Here is a 16,598-nt window from a genome sequence, read left to right as displayed (position 1 = left end):
ACCAAGGGCTCAAGTAGAAAGCAAATGTTTTGAGAATGATGGCAACAAATGTACAAATGTGCTTGACACAATGGATGGATATATGGATTGTGATATGAGTTTTACGAGCCCCCAATAAAATGATTAAAAAAACAAACAAAAAAATCTTTGTGCTATTTATCCTTCAACTTTAGAAAAGTATATAAGGATGTGGAAGATAGAAAGATAAAAGAGGAGACAAATTAAGAATAGAAAGAATAAAAGGCATTTAAAAGGTAAGAAAAAAATAAAATAAAAGACTCATTCATGGGTCAAGGAAAATGCAGTGGTTTAATAATCTTGCTTAATTGTTTTAAAAAGACAAAAACGGATCTAAAGTCTTTAGAATTTTATGACTACTTTTGAAATTAGCTGTTTACAGAAAATATTAAGCCATTCAATCTATATATGTATTAAATTTAAAACATGCATTAAAACATATACCCACATATATGTGTATACACACACACGCAAGCTTCAGTAAAAGGTTGCTTAATATTAGAAACTTAAAAACTGGAAGTTGAAAATTTACTTGTTTTTTCTCATCAATTGATGAATAAAATTTTAGACTGTTTTCCACTAGTCTTTTGTTGTATATCATTACCACCAGATTTCTGAAACTAAAGGCAACATGAGTGCACCTTACATAAATCAGACCTAGTCACCTTAGCTTAACACCACCATTAGATTACTGATCAACCTAGTAATATTCCCACCAACCATATACATTTTGCAAAGTAAAAAGTTGGGCATATATTCTGTTAATACTTGATTAGATTTCATAATTTATATACATGCTGTTATGATTATACGAAAAATGTACACATGAAAATTTTAAGAAACCGTGAATGTTATATAATTAATCAATTAAGAAATATTTTCCCTAAGATAAAAACACAAACTAGTTATTCTGCGGACCATTAAAGGCTTCCTGCTAGACCAAAAATATAATTTTAACGCAGCTACACAAGCAATCTAAATTTTCTCATTAAAACAAATGCTTGTGGACTAATTTAAAACCAATAGGTAGAACTTAGCAACCAGAAAAAAACAACAAAACAAACCCTCAGTCAAAAAAAAGCCACTCTGTCAATGCTTTCCACTGACTTCAGTGAATTTAAACTCTTGACACAGAAATAAGAATTTTTAGATGACGATGTTAATCATAACCTACTCTGAAAAAGACATCTAATTATTTAAAAAATATTTACCCTTAACATCAATATTTACTTTGATGACTTTCCAATCATTTTGCTCCACCCTCATCCCACTCCACTTGTACTCTATGGCTGATCTGATTACTTAACTGTGGAATATTAACACATGGTTTGTATTGAAACACCTCAGAATTGTCAGCATGCTTTGTACAACCAGCAGCTTCTGTGGTTCGTCATTACAAGATATGTGCACTGGGTTCCTCAGGTAAGAAGTCACCTACCTTCATTTTGCTCAATAATGATAGGAAGAAACTATGCTAATGTATATCCCTAAAATACGATCCATTAAACTGAGGAAATACAGATACTGTACAGTGTTTGTATTTTCACGGAACATCAGTCTGTATAAACTCAAATCTACTTTGTCTTAGCATACAGTGGGGCTGTCCCACTGTCCTGTACTTGGTGCAAACAGAATCTTAACCTGGTGAAATCACATATGAACTGGCCATTCCTCTACTCTATTTTGCTTCAAGAGGCTTGATTTGATCAGGAAAGTGTCTATCCTTCCTCATAATTCAAGAGAAAATTATTCTATTCTCACAATATGAGAAGCATCTTGATGTCAAGGGTTAAAATGGTGGTCCCATTCCCATTGCAAGCTACTGCATTAGGCGCAGTGCAGGACCCCGAGACAGGAGGGCAATTGTTATGTGCACATGGGATGCCTTACTCTGCTCTCTTGCCACCTCAGAGAATTATAGCAGGGGTCCTGATATAGTCAGGAATTTGTTCTACGGGCTTTTCTTGGTCAACTCAACTTTTTACAAATGCTCAACTTACTTACAGCAATTATAAAAGTCAGTTGTGCGACTCAATTTATAACCAATGTGATTTTTCCATCACTGTTAAACTCCCTTTTCATTCTCCTTCCTGCCCCTGGTAAAGATTAAAATACTTTATAATCTTTGTACATTTGCTTTTTCTTGTCTGTGTATAAATGACGTCTTTCAATAACAACTTCCGTGGTTGACCTATTTGCTCAGCATGTCTTCAAGCTCCATCCATACCGTAGCATGTATCAATCTGACTTCTACTGACTGAGCAGCATTTCATTGTATGAGCAATGGGCTTCTAGTTGTGCAAGATAACCAAAAGTCCCCTTACTGCTCAAGTCAGACGAAACAAGAGCTTATCTTTCTTTCAACTTGAAGCATCCAAATCACTGTAATCTCAGCAGCTTGCTCACATGCATTTTCCAGGACGAAATGTAAATTCCTGGTCTGAAAAGTTCCTAAGGAAACTGAAGGGAGTCTGAACAAGAATGACTGCTCTGCACCTGTGGGTTGGCCCGTGCTGAGTTGGACCAACACTCAGGCATAAGGATTAGGCCAAGAGTAGACAGAAGCAGAAGGCAGTGTATTTCACTCTAGGTCACAGGACCCTACCACACAAGGTAGAAACTAACCACCATCAGGAGACTCCGATTCACTTTTTCATTTCTCTCCTTTCACTGAATGTCTTATCCTTTTCACATATTGTCCTCCTCTCTTCCCCTTTCCTGTGAATCTCTGCTCTGCCACTTGTGTGTGTGTGTGTGTGTGTGTGTGTGAGAGAGAGAGAGAGAGAGAGAACGAACACAGTATAGAATTAAGAGGGAACTACTAGATACAGAGGAGATAGGAGATACACCTGCATAAAATCGGCCTTTGGCTTATAGTTTTGGCAAGAATAAGTCCAAGTATTTTTCTTTGCTGAATTGAAAACCACCGAACACAGTATAGAATTAAGAGGGAACTACTAGATACAGAGGAGAAAGGAGATACACCTGCATAAAATCGGCCTTTGGCTTATAGTTTTGGCAAGAATAAGTCCAAGTATTTTTCTTTGCTGAATTGAAAACCACCACACAATTTAATAGAACCACTGTCAAGTGAATTAAAATGGGAGATTACATCATCGATTAACCATCAGATAAAGAGACAATGCTGTGTGAGATTTTGCTTTGAATCATTTGTAAAAAAGTATCTAAGGTTCTGGTTTTCCAGTTCACCAAAGTCCCTTCATAGATGCTGAGATCCCCTGCTGCCTGCCTTCCTACCTAGTGCTATCTGAAACCAAAGGACACTTGTCACCATCTTAGCAGGTACAGGAGGAACGGCAGTGGGCCCAGTACAGCAAGGACTATGTGGACACCTCAGATGAGAGTCAGAGATGATGGCAAAAACCGCGCTGAAGACCTTAGTGAAACAGTGCCAAGAGGGTGAGTAGAGTTAAAGTTACATCATTCTTCCTGTAATTTCAGTCCTCAGTTAAACAACAACTTTAAATCAATGGGTCTTTCATAGTCCTGTCTATGAGGGGAACAGCTGCTCAACTTTTACTAGACAGCTGAAGCCAGGGTGTCTGAGAAAGTGGCAGAACCCGCTAATAGCTGAGCGCAGCTGCCAGCAGTTCATCATTGTGCGCTGGAATGCTGCTTAGGCTCATACACAAAGCACAGGTGACAGAGACAGCCCTGGTATGGCGGAGCCAAAGCTGCCAGAAACCCTGCTAGTGCAACACAGCTTAACCAAATAAAAAGTAAATAAGAAAAAGAAAAGAAGCGCCGCATGGCCATAACTAACGACTTGATCAGGGAAAGCATCATTTCAGAGTTCAACTTATACTGGAGGAGGAATACGGCAATTTACCTAGTTGCCTGCTGTCTTTTCCTTACAAGAAGCAAACACAATCCTTCCTTCTTCTGCAAGCTCACAGAAACAGAGCTCAGTTTTTGAATGATCACTTAATAGTATCAAACCTTTCTTGTCATTTCATTTACTTCTTATAAATTTAAACCCCACATTTATAATAAAAAACATGTCTCAACAAAATCCTACACTAGAGAAAGGTTTCTACAACTCTACAAATATCCAACAAACAACAGAAGAAAGTAGAGCAAATCTGAACTGTGTATCTCTAACAATAATCATCTGAATCCACACAGTTCTTTACTACAACACCCCAAAGAATTCATACATGCAAATGAAGGAGTTTCAAAAAGCTTATGGAAAAATTTAATTCTCTTTGAATCTAACTTTCCATGAACTATCTGAGGCACACTCGTGTGTGCGCGTGCATGTGTAAGAGAGAGAGAGAGTAACTAAATAGACCTTAATGATTCAATACATATGGTACAAAGCAAATGTGGAGAACAAGAAAGTTACAGACATTTCTAATTTGCTAATTTTCCATGCGATCTTATTAACATTAAAAAACCTATTTTACATTCATCCTGATGCCTTATTTTTATCTAATCAATCTTCAAAATTATTACCAATTATTTTAGGAATAAAGACATACATACACAATTACATGAAAAACAATGATTTCACTCTTCTATCAAACTTAACTGAATAAAAAAGCTCTGTTTACATGATCTTTCTTGTAAGTCAAAATCGATAAAACATTTTCATGAATGTTACAAATCTTATTGAAAAGAAAATGAATTTTAGTTATTTCCAGGTAGTCTCAGGTATATTAAATAGTGAGATAAGACAAAAGCCTACCTGTGAGAGGTGAGGGTGATCCAACTGGTGTTGATGGATTTGATGGAAAACTACTGCTGGTATGGTCAGGAGAATAAATCTAACCAGAAAAAAGGGAGAAATACACTTGTGATAAAAGCAACAGTAAAAGCATAATAAAGTTGATATTTATCATTTAAGGTGTCATCCGAGGGAAAAAATGGGTTTAATAAATATTTGGACAGGCAAGGTCAACAGTTCAAACCCACCTGGGTAGAAAAACAAGACTGTCTGGTCCCACTGAGATTCACAGCCTCGAAAACCTTTAATAGTTTTGTTATGAGTTGGAATCAACTTGATGGCAGTAGGTTTGGTTTGCTTTGGTTCTACTACAGGCATGGAGTCCTGGTGGTACCAATGGTAAAGTAATGCGCTAATAATCACAAGGTTGGTGATTCAAACCCACCAATTGCCCCCCTGGAGAAAGATGATTTACAGTCTCATAAACTCTACAGAGCAGTTCTACTCTGCCCTATAGGCTCACTATGAGTTGGAATTAACAGCCGTGGGTTTTGGCTAGGCTATTAAAGAAAGGGTATAAAAAACATATACATTATTATATGATTAGAATAAAATAGATATCTATTATAATATTATACTAGTTGAAAATATAGCATCTAATTGCTAAAAGAGAAAAATGAGAAATCAGGTAAAGTTAACAAGCAATCCTTCTAGAACAGTGGTTCTCAATCTTTCTAATGCTGCGACTCGTTAATACAGTTCCCCATATTGTGGTGACTCCCAACCATAAAATTATTTTCGTTGCTACTTCATTAACTGTAATTTTGCTACTGTTATGAATCGTAATGTAAATATCTAATATGCAGCATGTATTTTCATTGTTATACATTGAACATAATTAAAGCATAGTGATTAATCCCAAAAATATAATTATATATTGTGAAATATTTGTTTTCCGACAGTCTTAGGCGACCCCTGTGAAAGGGTTGTTCAACCTCCAAAGGGGTCACGACACACAGGTTGAGAACCACTGTTCTAGAAGATACCATCTAACTATGACATAATACACAACTTTCATATCTCAGTACGTAATTTGGGGCAGAAAAAAAATAACTTTTGTAGATAAAATGTGGTCAAAATATGCTAAAAGCAAAACTACTTATGGGGACAAAGAGCTATCAAAACCTTGTTCTTAAAAAAAAGTTGACCCCCCAACTACCAGGACCCCCAATTCTGCCTTGCAGACCTGGCTAGACCAGATGATGCACAGCGGTACAGATGGGAATTGGAAACACAGGGAATCTAGGATAGATGAACCACTCAGGACCAGGGGTGACAGTGGCGATACCAAGAGGGAAGGGGGGTGTAGAAAGGGGGAATTGATCACAGGGAGCTACATAAAACCTCCTCTCTGGGGGATGGGCAACAGAGGGGTAGGTGAAGGGAGACGCCGGGCAGTGTAATATAAGATATAATAATAATTTATAAATTATCAAGGGTGCATGGGGGAGGGGGGCAGAGGAAGGGAAGGGGAGGGGAAAAAAGGAAAATGAGCTGATTCTGGGAACCCAAGAGGCAAGCGAATTTTGGGAATGATGAGGGCAACAAATGTATAGATGTGCTTTACACAATTGATCTATGTATTGTGATGAATTTTATGAGTCCCAATAAATTGATTAAAAAAAAAAAGCTGAGTGATTTAATGAATTTAAAGAGACCTACACAATGGCATATAAGAGGTTTTTGCTCTGGTTTTTAAAGAAAGCCTAAAGCTCACAATGCCAGATTTTGGAACATGTTCATGTTACACAAATTTCAACAAACAAGTCATAGTTAACAAACATAGAGGTTTTCGTTTTGTTTGAAAAGAAGACAATACTAATTCCAAACTGCAGCAGCCAGAAATGCTATACAGTGAACCCTCGCCACTTCGCGCTTCGACATCCGCGGCTTCACTCTATCGCGGTTTTTGTGTAACAGTGCATGCTCTGTCATTACTGCCACTGATTGGCTCATACTGTACACGCTTGATGCCATAAATAATATAACAAATAATAAATGATAATTGTAACGTCCAAAATGTTTTACTGTATTTTCCCTTTTTCGTTTAATAAATTGGGTAATACGAGTGTAATGGTGACTAAAGGGTGTTTTTTCATGTCCTCTATGCTCTTTACAAACAAGGAATCCTACTTCGCGGAATTTCATTTATCACGGTAGGGTCTAGAACTGATTAACCGCGATAAACGAGGGGTCACTGTATTCTCTTTTTAGTCCAATGAGTACCTAGCTCACTTATATGTACATGACAGCATTAAGTGGTTGTAATTGTAAATGTCTTTAAACAACACCTTTCTCCAAAATGAGTTGACCTAGCAGTTGTATATTAAAGTTAGAAGGCTATTTTGGAAAAGCTAAGCTACCAAGTTCCAAAGACTTTATGGGAGGCCTCAGGAACAGACAAGACAGAATCCTTGAGTAGCGCACATGGTTCCTGAGCTTGGTTGGTGCTTTGAGTCCATCCAGAGGTGCTTCAGAAGACCTGCAGATCTACCTCCAAAAAACAAGTCATCAAAACCCAGTGGAGCAGTTTTTCTCTGACAGACCCGAGATCATTGTTGAGTATCACTCAATTCAGCCAACTTTAGAAAAATGTAAGACCAAAACTATTAGTTTTAAAATTGTTGCCTTCCAAACAAAGTCAAGGGACTGATGTCCTGCATACAGACACTGACTTATTTCAACCATGTAACTTATTGAACAAATCTGCAAAAGGCCTCTTGTAAGCGTTAAAGAGCAAAGATGTCACTTTGAGGCCTAGTTGCACTTGGCCCAAGTCATGGTATTTTAAAATGTCTCATATGCATGTGAAAGCTGAACAATGAATAAGGAAGGCCCAAGAATTGATGCTTAATTTTAAGTAATATGTCTTCACTATAATATCAGTAAGGGCTGATAACATTGATGGTGAGTAGATGAAAAGGGGAAAAAAGTTTCAGTTCCACAGAAAACTAATTACAAACTAGGCCGACTCATTGATTTTCAATCTTTTTGAAGGGCTTATAGAGTGTAAGTATTGAAGAAATAGCATTCTTTCATATTCTCCTGGTTATGTCTCTCCATAGTGCTAACACTATGACCCTAATCATCACTGGATTTAGTCACTGTTTTTTTTTTGTCCATTTTTTACCCTTTCCCTAGCACAGCAGTTCTCAACCTGTGGGTTGCAACCCCTTTGGGGTTTGATCAACCCTTTCACACGGGTCACTCGATTCATAACAGTAGCAAAATTACAGTTACGAAGTAGCAACAAAAATAGTTTTATGGTTGGGAGGGTCACCACAACATGAGGAACTATATTAAGGGCCCGAGACATTAGGAAGGTTGAGAACCACTGCCTTAGCACAACACTATTTTTGGAAGATTGTGTTAGGAACTTTGTCTTATTCATTACTGTAGCTTCAGCTTCTCTAATAGTGTCTGGTAAAAGGTAGGGGTTGTTTACAGAATGAGTGTCATCCTTGTTAAGAATTTCCATGGGAGTGTCTCTTTTCAGTTCTTTAATGTATTTACCCCTATCTGTTCTATTCCCCCAAGAACCTCAATAGAGTTTTCCCCTCCATTCCAGTCTCAGTTTTCGCCCTGGACTTCTCTGTGCTTGTTTAAGTAACATCGTGTTTTGGAAAGCACCCGTTATCACTTTTCTGCAAATGACTCCTATCTTGACATCTTTGTCTTCACACTAGTTGCTGGACTTCTTCATCTGGACGTGTTCTTCTTTTTTATCAGGCTACCTATGCTCATTCCCAAACTTTGCACCAACCACCCCAAGTTTCCTACCCTTCCCATTTCCACTCTTCTGTCTCCACAACAGCACCATTCTCATGGTCATCAAAACTACTAACTCCCTAAGAAATGAATTCATATATAAGGGGGCATCAAAAAGTTACTGGGAAAATAGAATTAAAAGATGACATTTTCCCATGAAGTTTTTGATGCCCCCTCATATATATGGTCAACTGATTATTGACAATGCTGTTACATTCATCCAGCGTGAAAGGGAAAAGTTGCTTCGATAAAAGATGCTGATAAAATTGGATAAGTACATACATGCAGAAGAATGAGCCAGAGGCCAACCTATCTCCATACACACAAAACCACTTCAAAATAGATCAAAGAGCTTAATTTGAATGTTGAAACTATAAAATTCACAGAAGAAAATATAGGGTCAAAGCCTAGATCTAGATTTTTGTGATGAACTATCAGATATGACAACCAAGGAATGCAGAGCCCCAAAACCCCAAAACAGACAAATAGGACCCACATAAATATCACACATTTCTATTAGACAGAAGACTATAAAAAATTGAAAAGACAGCCTACAGAGTATGAGAAATTTTGGGAGAACCGTATATACACAAAAGGTCTAATATTAAAAAATGTATAAAATATTTCTATAACTTAACTAAAATAAACAAATTCTTCAATTATAAAATGGCAGAGAATTTGAACAGACATTTATTTCACCAAGGAGGATATTCAAATGGCCAACAAAACCATGAAAATCTGCTCAAAGTCATAAGCCTTTAAAATGAAACTCATTGCCACTGAGCCAACTCTGATTCGCAGCTACCTTGGAGGGCACAGGGTTTCCAAGCAGACTGCCACATTCGTTGCTGCGCTCAAACTAATGACCTATCAGTTAGCAGCCAACTGTTTTAACCACTGTGCCTCCAGTGCTCCTTCATTAGCCAGCAGCTAAACACAAATTGAACCACAATAAGATACCATCTCACTCCAAATAAAAATGGCGATGATAAAAATCCAGCAAACACTAGTGTGGGTGAGGCTGTGGAGAAATAGGAATGGTGCAGCTGTTATGAAAAACAATTTAGCAGCTCCTCAGAAAGTTGAATAAAGAACTACCATATGACTCAGGATTACACATTAGGCTGCTAACCACAGGCCAACAGCTCAGAGCCACCACCACCATGGGAGAAAGACAAGGCTTTCTACTCCAGTAAGTGGCTATAATCTTGGAAACCTACAGGGTTAGTTGGAATCAACAAGAGGATGGTGAGAGTAGAGTATATGTGACCAATCGATTGCATTCTTAGGTATTAACCCCAAATACCTGAAAGTAGCAACCCGAACAGACAGCATATGTACATCTGTGTTCGCTGTGGCACTGCTCACAAACAGAAATGTACACCAGTACATGATAGATATTACGCAGTCATAAAGAGGAATGAAGCCCTCCCTCCAAATGCCATACATGGAGGAATATTGAAGACGTTAAGATAAATGAGTCAGAAACAAAAGGATAACTAGTGTACGATATGGTTTATATCAAGTAAGAAAATACACAGAAACCAAAAGTAGTTGTAGGGTGGTGGTGGTGGTGGTGGGGATGAGCTCTTTGTCTTAAAAGTGGTGGCCCTGGTGGTATACACTAGGCTGCTAACTGCTGGATCAGTAGTCGGATCCTGTGGGACAAAGATGAGGCTCTCTACTGCCTTAAAGATTTATAGGTTCAGAGAACCACGGAGGCAGTTCAATTCTGTTCTATAGTGTTACTGTGAGTAGGAACTGACTCAATGGCAATGAATGAGCTTTCTTTCTCAGAGTGCACTGAAGATAGGTCCATGGTGGTAGAATTATTTGGAGAAAGAGCAAAAATGGTCACACACCTTGAAGAATCCATGCTACAACAGGGTACATGCAGAAACTGAATAGTTGCTCTATGTGCTTGTATATTATAGTAACAAATCACTATCTCTCACCCACGTAGTTCTCACTGCCATGACACAGCTCCAAGCCTTTCCTACAACTTGTAGGCTAGACTATATATTTCCAGTTACTTACTCCCTATTCCTTTCATCCTATAAGATTGGCCCAAACTACTGTCCTAAATCACAGTTTCAACAGTTGAATCCCATGCAGTGTTGCTGATTGTCTACTAAATAAAAACAGCATGGCATTTGTATTAATCTGGGTACTTTAGAGAAACAAATCCATAGAAACTCGTGTATGAGAGAGAGTTTTATATATAGGTTAAGTGTGCATCAAGAAAACATCCCAATCCTGTGCTGCCCAAACCCACAAGTCCAACACTGATCCACATGACCAACACCAGTCCACAAAGTCCTCCTCCATCTCACAAGCAAACATAATGATGCTGACTGCAGGAGGAAAGCCGAGTCAGTGAAGTGTAAGCATCTCAGCGCTGGCAGGGGTCTCCACACGGGTGCTCTAGCACCCAGGGCTGCATCGGGGTAGGTCCATGTGGTTTCTCCTTGGGGATGTCCTGCAGGAAGTCAGCCTTGCAAGCTGAAGCAGGGAACTGGCTAAGGCAGCTGCACCCTGGTACGACCATCACAAAGCAAGAGACCCGAGAACTAGAAAGGCGAGGCTCACTGAGCCATTTATCCCTCCACCCTTCAATTAAACCCACATGTGTTTATCGGCCAGGCTGGCACAATAAACTAACTCAACATTTAATACCTTCCATAATCTGGTCACAAAAATATCTTTTTGCCATATAACCTATTTATAACCATATATATACCCTATTATCTAAATAAAGTATACCTGTTTATAAACTCCTTCCTGATGGAATTCTATGCCCTAAAAGCCCAGTTCAAATATGATTTTCATTTCCCTTATGCTTTTAGAAAAGGAGTCTCGGTGGCACCACAGGGTAAGCACTGGGGTGCTAACCACAAATGTTTCAAACCTACCAGCTGCTCTGCAGGAGAACTGTGAGGCTGTCTGATCCTGTAAATGTTTATAGTCTCAGAAACCCTAAAAAACTGTCCTGTAGATTGACTATGAGTTGGGATTGACCTGTTGGCAGTGGGCATAATACTTTTTTTTTAATTCTTTACTTCTTTGTTCTTTGGCTTTTTATTTCCATTTATACCCCAACATTACCATTATTTAAACACCTATCTTGTATTCTTTCCCCAACTGTAAGTTCTTTGATAATAAAGCCCTTATATTATTATTCATCACTGTCTGGCACTAATTGCATAAAGCAGATTGTGTGTGTGTGTGTGTGTGTGTGTGTGTGTGTGTGTGTGTGTGATGAGGTCCCATTTTCCTGGGAAGGCATGTGGAGACACATGGCCAGCATCACTTCATTAGGCAGGTGTGGCCTTTCGAGTACAGATGTGGACTGTCAGCCCTCGTTCTCCCTGGCACCTCTTCCACTCAACTCAACAATCCCCACACGTCAAGAACTGGTGACAGCTCCTATATCTCAAAAACAGGAAGAGGTTACACTTTGATTCATAAAGGCTCAAATTACTTTTCTAGGACTAAACAAGCTGCTCCAATGCTATATGAAAATAAAAGCGAGCTTTCTGAAGACCACTGCTTAAACAAGAGGCAGAGCACCAAATTGATCAAGTACAAAAATGTAACACGTCTGGTGACTTCTTGAAAGCAGCTTTTCTATTTACACAATCAAAGTCCCTTTTCTTTTCTTTTTAATCATTTTATTGGGGGCTCATACAACTCTTTTCACAATCCGTACATACATCAGTTATGCCCAGCACATTCATACATATGTTGCTGTCATCATTCTCAAAACACCTGCTTTCTACTCGAGCTCTTGGATCAGCTCCTTATTTTTTCCCCTCCCTCCCAGCTCCCCCTTGATAATTTATAACTTATTATTATTTTATCATATCTTACCCCACCCGACATCTCCCTCATCCACTTCTCCACCGTCCCCCAGGGAGGAGGTTATATGTAGACCTTGTCCTCTGTTCCCCCTTTCTCCCTCACCTTCCCTCCACCCTCCCGCTATCGCCACTCTCTCCACTGGTCCTGAGGGTTCATCTGGTCCTGGGTTCCCAAAGTCCCTTTTCTCACCCCTCCTTTCCCAATCACATTCACTGGCTCTACTTTACCAATAAGAGTGAAAATAGAACTGTTATCAGTATTTTCCCTAACTTATAAATGGGCTCAACATCTTGCATTATTGCTCTATTGCATTTTACTTATCAACAAAACAAAACCCAACAATGTAGATGTGGGGAAAGGAAGAACAACACAACATTAAGAAAAGTACAATAGTACAGATTTCTGGATGTGTTCTGTGTACGCCAGTCTTTTATTCAACTTTATTCTCCTGTTATAAATCACACACAACATATGATTCTATAGAAACTGTTGTGCTACTTCCAGGCATTCTAAACACAGGGCTTTATTTGGCAAAGGACAGTCTAAACCAAGGACATAATACTTTCTGGATTCTCTGGCCTTACAAACTCCTATATTGGTGTCTGTAGGATGAAGAAGAAAGTCACTTAAAAAATGGGAATGAGAGTGATTTAGGGTCTAGAGCGCAAACACAAAGTAAGAACTCATTCTGCATGCAGCTCATGGTTCTCATACTGTTAAATGACCAATGATGAATAACTCCCAATACCTTCTGCCAGGCTTAACCGGTAATATGCCTCATTTTACTGCAACAAATGAGGCTCCTCCTCCTATCAGTCATGGTCCATTCCAATCAGCAGGGTGCCAATAAGCCAGAGGCTAATGAAAAGGGCCTCAGACAAAAGAGAAACAATAGAGCAGGCCCAGACCCAACCCTGGCACTGCTAGCCCAATTGCTTAAACACTGCAGTGCACATTTCAGTTCATCTTGATTATGCTAATGTTATTGAGTGTAAGGAACAAAGAAACATTTCATGAATTACTTTTAAACGTCAACTTCCCTGAATTTTCTTTTCTTTTGTTAGAGCCCACTGACCATTTAACTATCCATATTAAAACACACACACACACACACACACACACACACACACACACACCCTAGCTCTGAGGTAGAAATCAAAACATAAATTATCACAAAGAAGCCTGATATAATCAACAAAGTTAAACAGTCCTTCTGTTTGATCTCCTCTAAATTAAAGACCAAGTGTTTTGATATGGTATTAGGCACTGAAATAAACCAGATGTCTCTTCCTCTATATAACTCTCCATGGGCACAATCTTAAAGGGTTATTGTCTGGCAAATGTTCAGGGAAACACATTAGAAATGGCACGAATACCCAGATTCTCCTTTCCTTCCATCTACCCTACTTCATTATCTAAACTAATGCATAATCCACAGGGCTTTGGGAACTTTGTGTAAATACTTTCATGTACAATTCTCTTTCTTGCTATCCTGAGATTAAGACCACAATTATCCAGGCTTAAACCTAAAATAAAGGAACCTTTGCAAATGCATTATCTGGACTTACATGTTTAATCACACACCATTCGGTGTGCTCTTTAATACCTAAACTGGAGAACAAAGGTGGCACCCTCTGATGTCTCACACATGAAAGATCTTCTCAACTGGGGAGCCAGGGAGAACTTCCAATGATAATAGCAATGATACTTCTCCACCTAAAACAAAATGCTATCTTAAAAATACCTCATTCTAAAAGAACTTAAAATTTCATTTTAAAAAAGTCATGGTGACTAGTTCCAAAGACCTAAATACCTACCACAGAGTGTTGATGTGTATGTCGGATTCTCAAGGGTAATCTCATTAAGTTCCTTCTCCTTATCTCTTCTAATCCTTCCTATACCGAGACAATGTAATGTTTTTGTTTTTCCGTACATTTTCAGAGCTACATTAAATGTATATGGAAAGTGAATGTGAGTCCATAATGGGAGTTTGAGAAAGAATGCATCTGGGGGAGGTGGCTGGGCCTGGGGAGGGGGCAGCAGATGGATTGAAGGAAGGGATTTGAAGTGTGCAGACTATGGCATGCAATGATGGAGCAGATGGAATGCATCACCGTCAGCTATGACAGACATGATTTATGGAATGACCCGGCTGCTCCTGCCTAGTAACAACTTAGGATGACAGAGCTGTTTCTATGACAACCAAAGCCCACCCACTAATGAGATTAAACATTTTTTCCCTGGCTTCCACTCACAATGAATTTGGGTTTTCTTTTCCAAACATGCCAACCTGGTTTGGCTAGCATACTCATAATATGGGGAAATATTCCAGGCCTAGAAGGACAGCTGAAAATGAGCCTGAAGGGCCTCTGAGAAGATCACAAATTCTTGCCTGCTTATGTGCCAAGATTCCGTTACAAAAGTTCTACGCAAATGAAATACAGTACATGAAAGACCCTTACTAGGGAAGCCCCCAAAAATGGGGGCAAGAAAATTTGCCCCGTTTTCAATGTTCAAATAGTCGCTGTCTTCCTAAATGTGAAATATTTGTTCCTGGATTCCTCTAGAACCAACACAAGGAATATGGCAAGCCACTCAAATACGTGGGAGCCACAAAGATTTAACAGCATCGGGTTATTTTCTGGCTAAGCTGGTAGGTTTTTCTATCAAGAGAGCTGATAACCCCACGTAAAAGTAGGGCAATCCCCTTAAATCTTCACGATACTGGAAACAAGTCATATAGCATGGATCTTTCTGGAAGCAGAGTAGTTGGTTACAAGCACAGGGTTTGAGGCTAGTCAGACTACAGTTCTAATATATATGGCTTTATGCCCTTATTGGCTTTGTGATCCCAAGGGCAAGCTACTTAATCTTTCTGAGTTCAAGTTACTTAACCTTTTAAACTCTAGTTCCTCATCTGTAACGTGGGGATAATAATGCCAACTTCACAAGGTTTTCTGGAGGATTACATGAAACGGGGCACGTCAATGCTTAGTATAGTGCCTAGCACACATTAGCCTCCAAATCATGGCTGCTACCCTGAGCTTTGCTCTGTTCATCAGCGTTATTGTGATACGACCTGAGAGTAAATTCAACATGTACTGAGCTCCGTCTTGTGTCCTATAATGTGCAGATGAATCTGACTTGGTCTCATTTTCAAGGAACTGGCATTCAGAAAAGGTTGATTTACTGAAGTAACATCCTCAGATATTCATCTCCTTAAATCTTCAACAGTTGTTTCCTACGACCCACACTTTAAAGTGCTGATCCCCCAGAAAGGCAACAACAAAGGCTGACAGAGTCAATGGTAATTCACAGAAAATGTAAGGCCACTCGGTGGGTATTCTACTCCAAGAGGCACAGTTACTCAGGAGGAAAGCAAACCAAAAACACAAAGCAGAAGTCTCTAAAGAAAGAGATTTCAACTCTGTGCATTGCTGACAAATGTTCTTGCTTTGGGTTCTGGCATTTTGAAAAAGGATCTCAGTTCTAATGTTCTAATAATCAAATATAAAAAAGACAAGCACTGCTTTTTCATGAAAGTCCTGATAAGATGTAAACTACAAGCTGCTTAGGAAAATACTCATATTAGCCTGCATTCTTTAATGACTGCCTTTTTTTGTGGGGGGTAGAGTCAATCAAGAAACTTGGTATCCCTTGAATAAATCAGCTGCAGTTGATTGTGAAATACAGTCCATCTTTGAAAACCCCTTAGAGAAACCACTTTGTTTGAAGAGCAGAATAACTGAGTTGTTTCTGTGGTTCCATTTTATTGATCTTCATGGGCCACTACGTGGGGTCATTATAAGTCAGATGTGACAGTATCCAACAGTCAGGTAGCATGTATGTATTTACAGATGGTAAATCAACAATAAGTATTCACGATAATTCGTGTTTCAGATTTTTTAAAAAGTGCCCAAATTACTCCTCCTAGTATATACACCTGTTCCAATAAGTCAAAAGCAGATGTTCAAATAGGAATCAACAGGGTAGTTCTCGTGGGATGGGGTGGGATGGTGTTCTTATGTATTATTTCAAGGGCATGTGTCAATATAAAACAAGAAAGAATGACTGACCATGAGGTATAGAAGGGATCAGTTATCAGACGTCAAAGAACTTAAAATCATATCAGTGAGTGCCCGCTCTACTGACACAATCACTGAAGACAAACGTGTGCATAAGCAAATGTGGTGAAGAGAGCTAA

General features: G+C 39.0%; 1 protein-coding gene across 9 annotated transcripts in view; it reads right to left on the bottom strand.

The window, feature by feature from the left end:
* Positions 1-16,598, bottom strand: part of TCF12 (transcription factor 12) — a 346,882-nt gene that overhangs the window by 27,875 nt on the left and 302,409 nt on the right. For all 9 annotated transcript variants that reach the window (XM_030884492.2, XM_030884493.2, XM_004709446.3 and 6 more), the window contains one exon: positions 4,727-4,805. In XM_030884492.2, coding sequence (XP_030740352.1) covers positions 4,727-4,805 — 79 coding nt within the window. The remainder of the gene's footprint in view (positions 1-4,726; positions 4,806-16,598) is intronic.

Source organism: Echinops telfairi, unplaced genomic scaffold (assembly GCF_000313985.2).
Source record: "Echinops telfairi isolate 266 unplaced genomic scaffold, ASM31398v2 ScPeMD7_8;HRSCAF=38, whole genome shotgun sequence".
In the NCBI taxonomy this organism is placed as follows: Eukaryota; Metazoa; Chordata; class Mammalia; order Afrosoricida; family Tenrecidae; genus Echinops; species Echinops telfairi.
The sequence above is the reverse complement of the archived record's forward strand: the minus strand, read 5'-3'. Positions and strand labels throughout refer to the sequence as shown.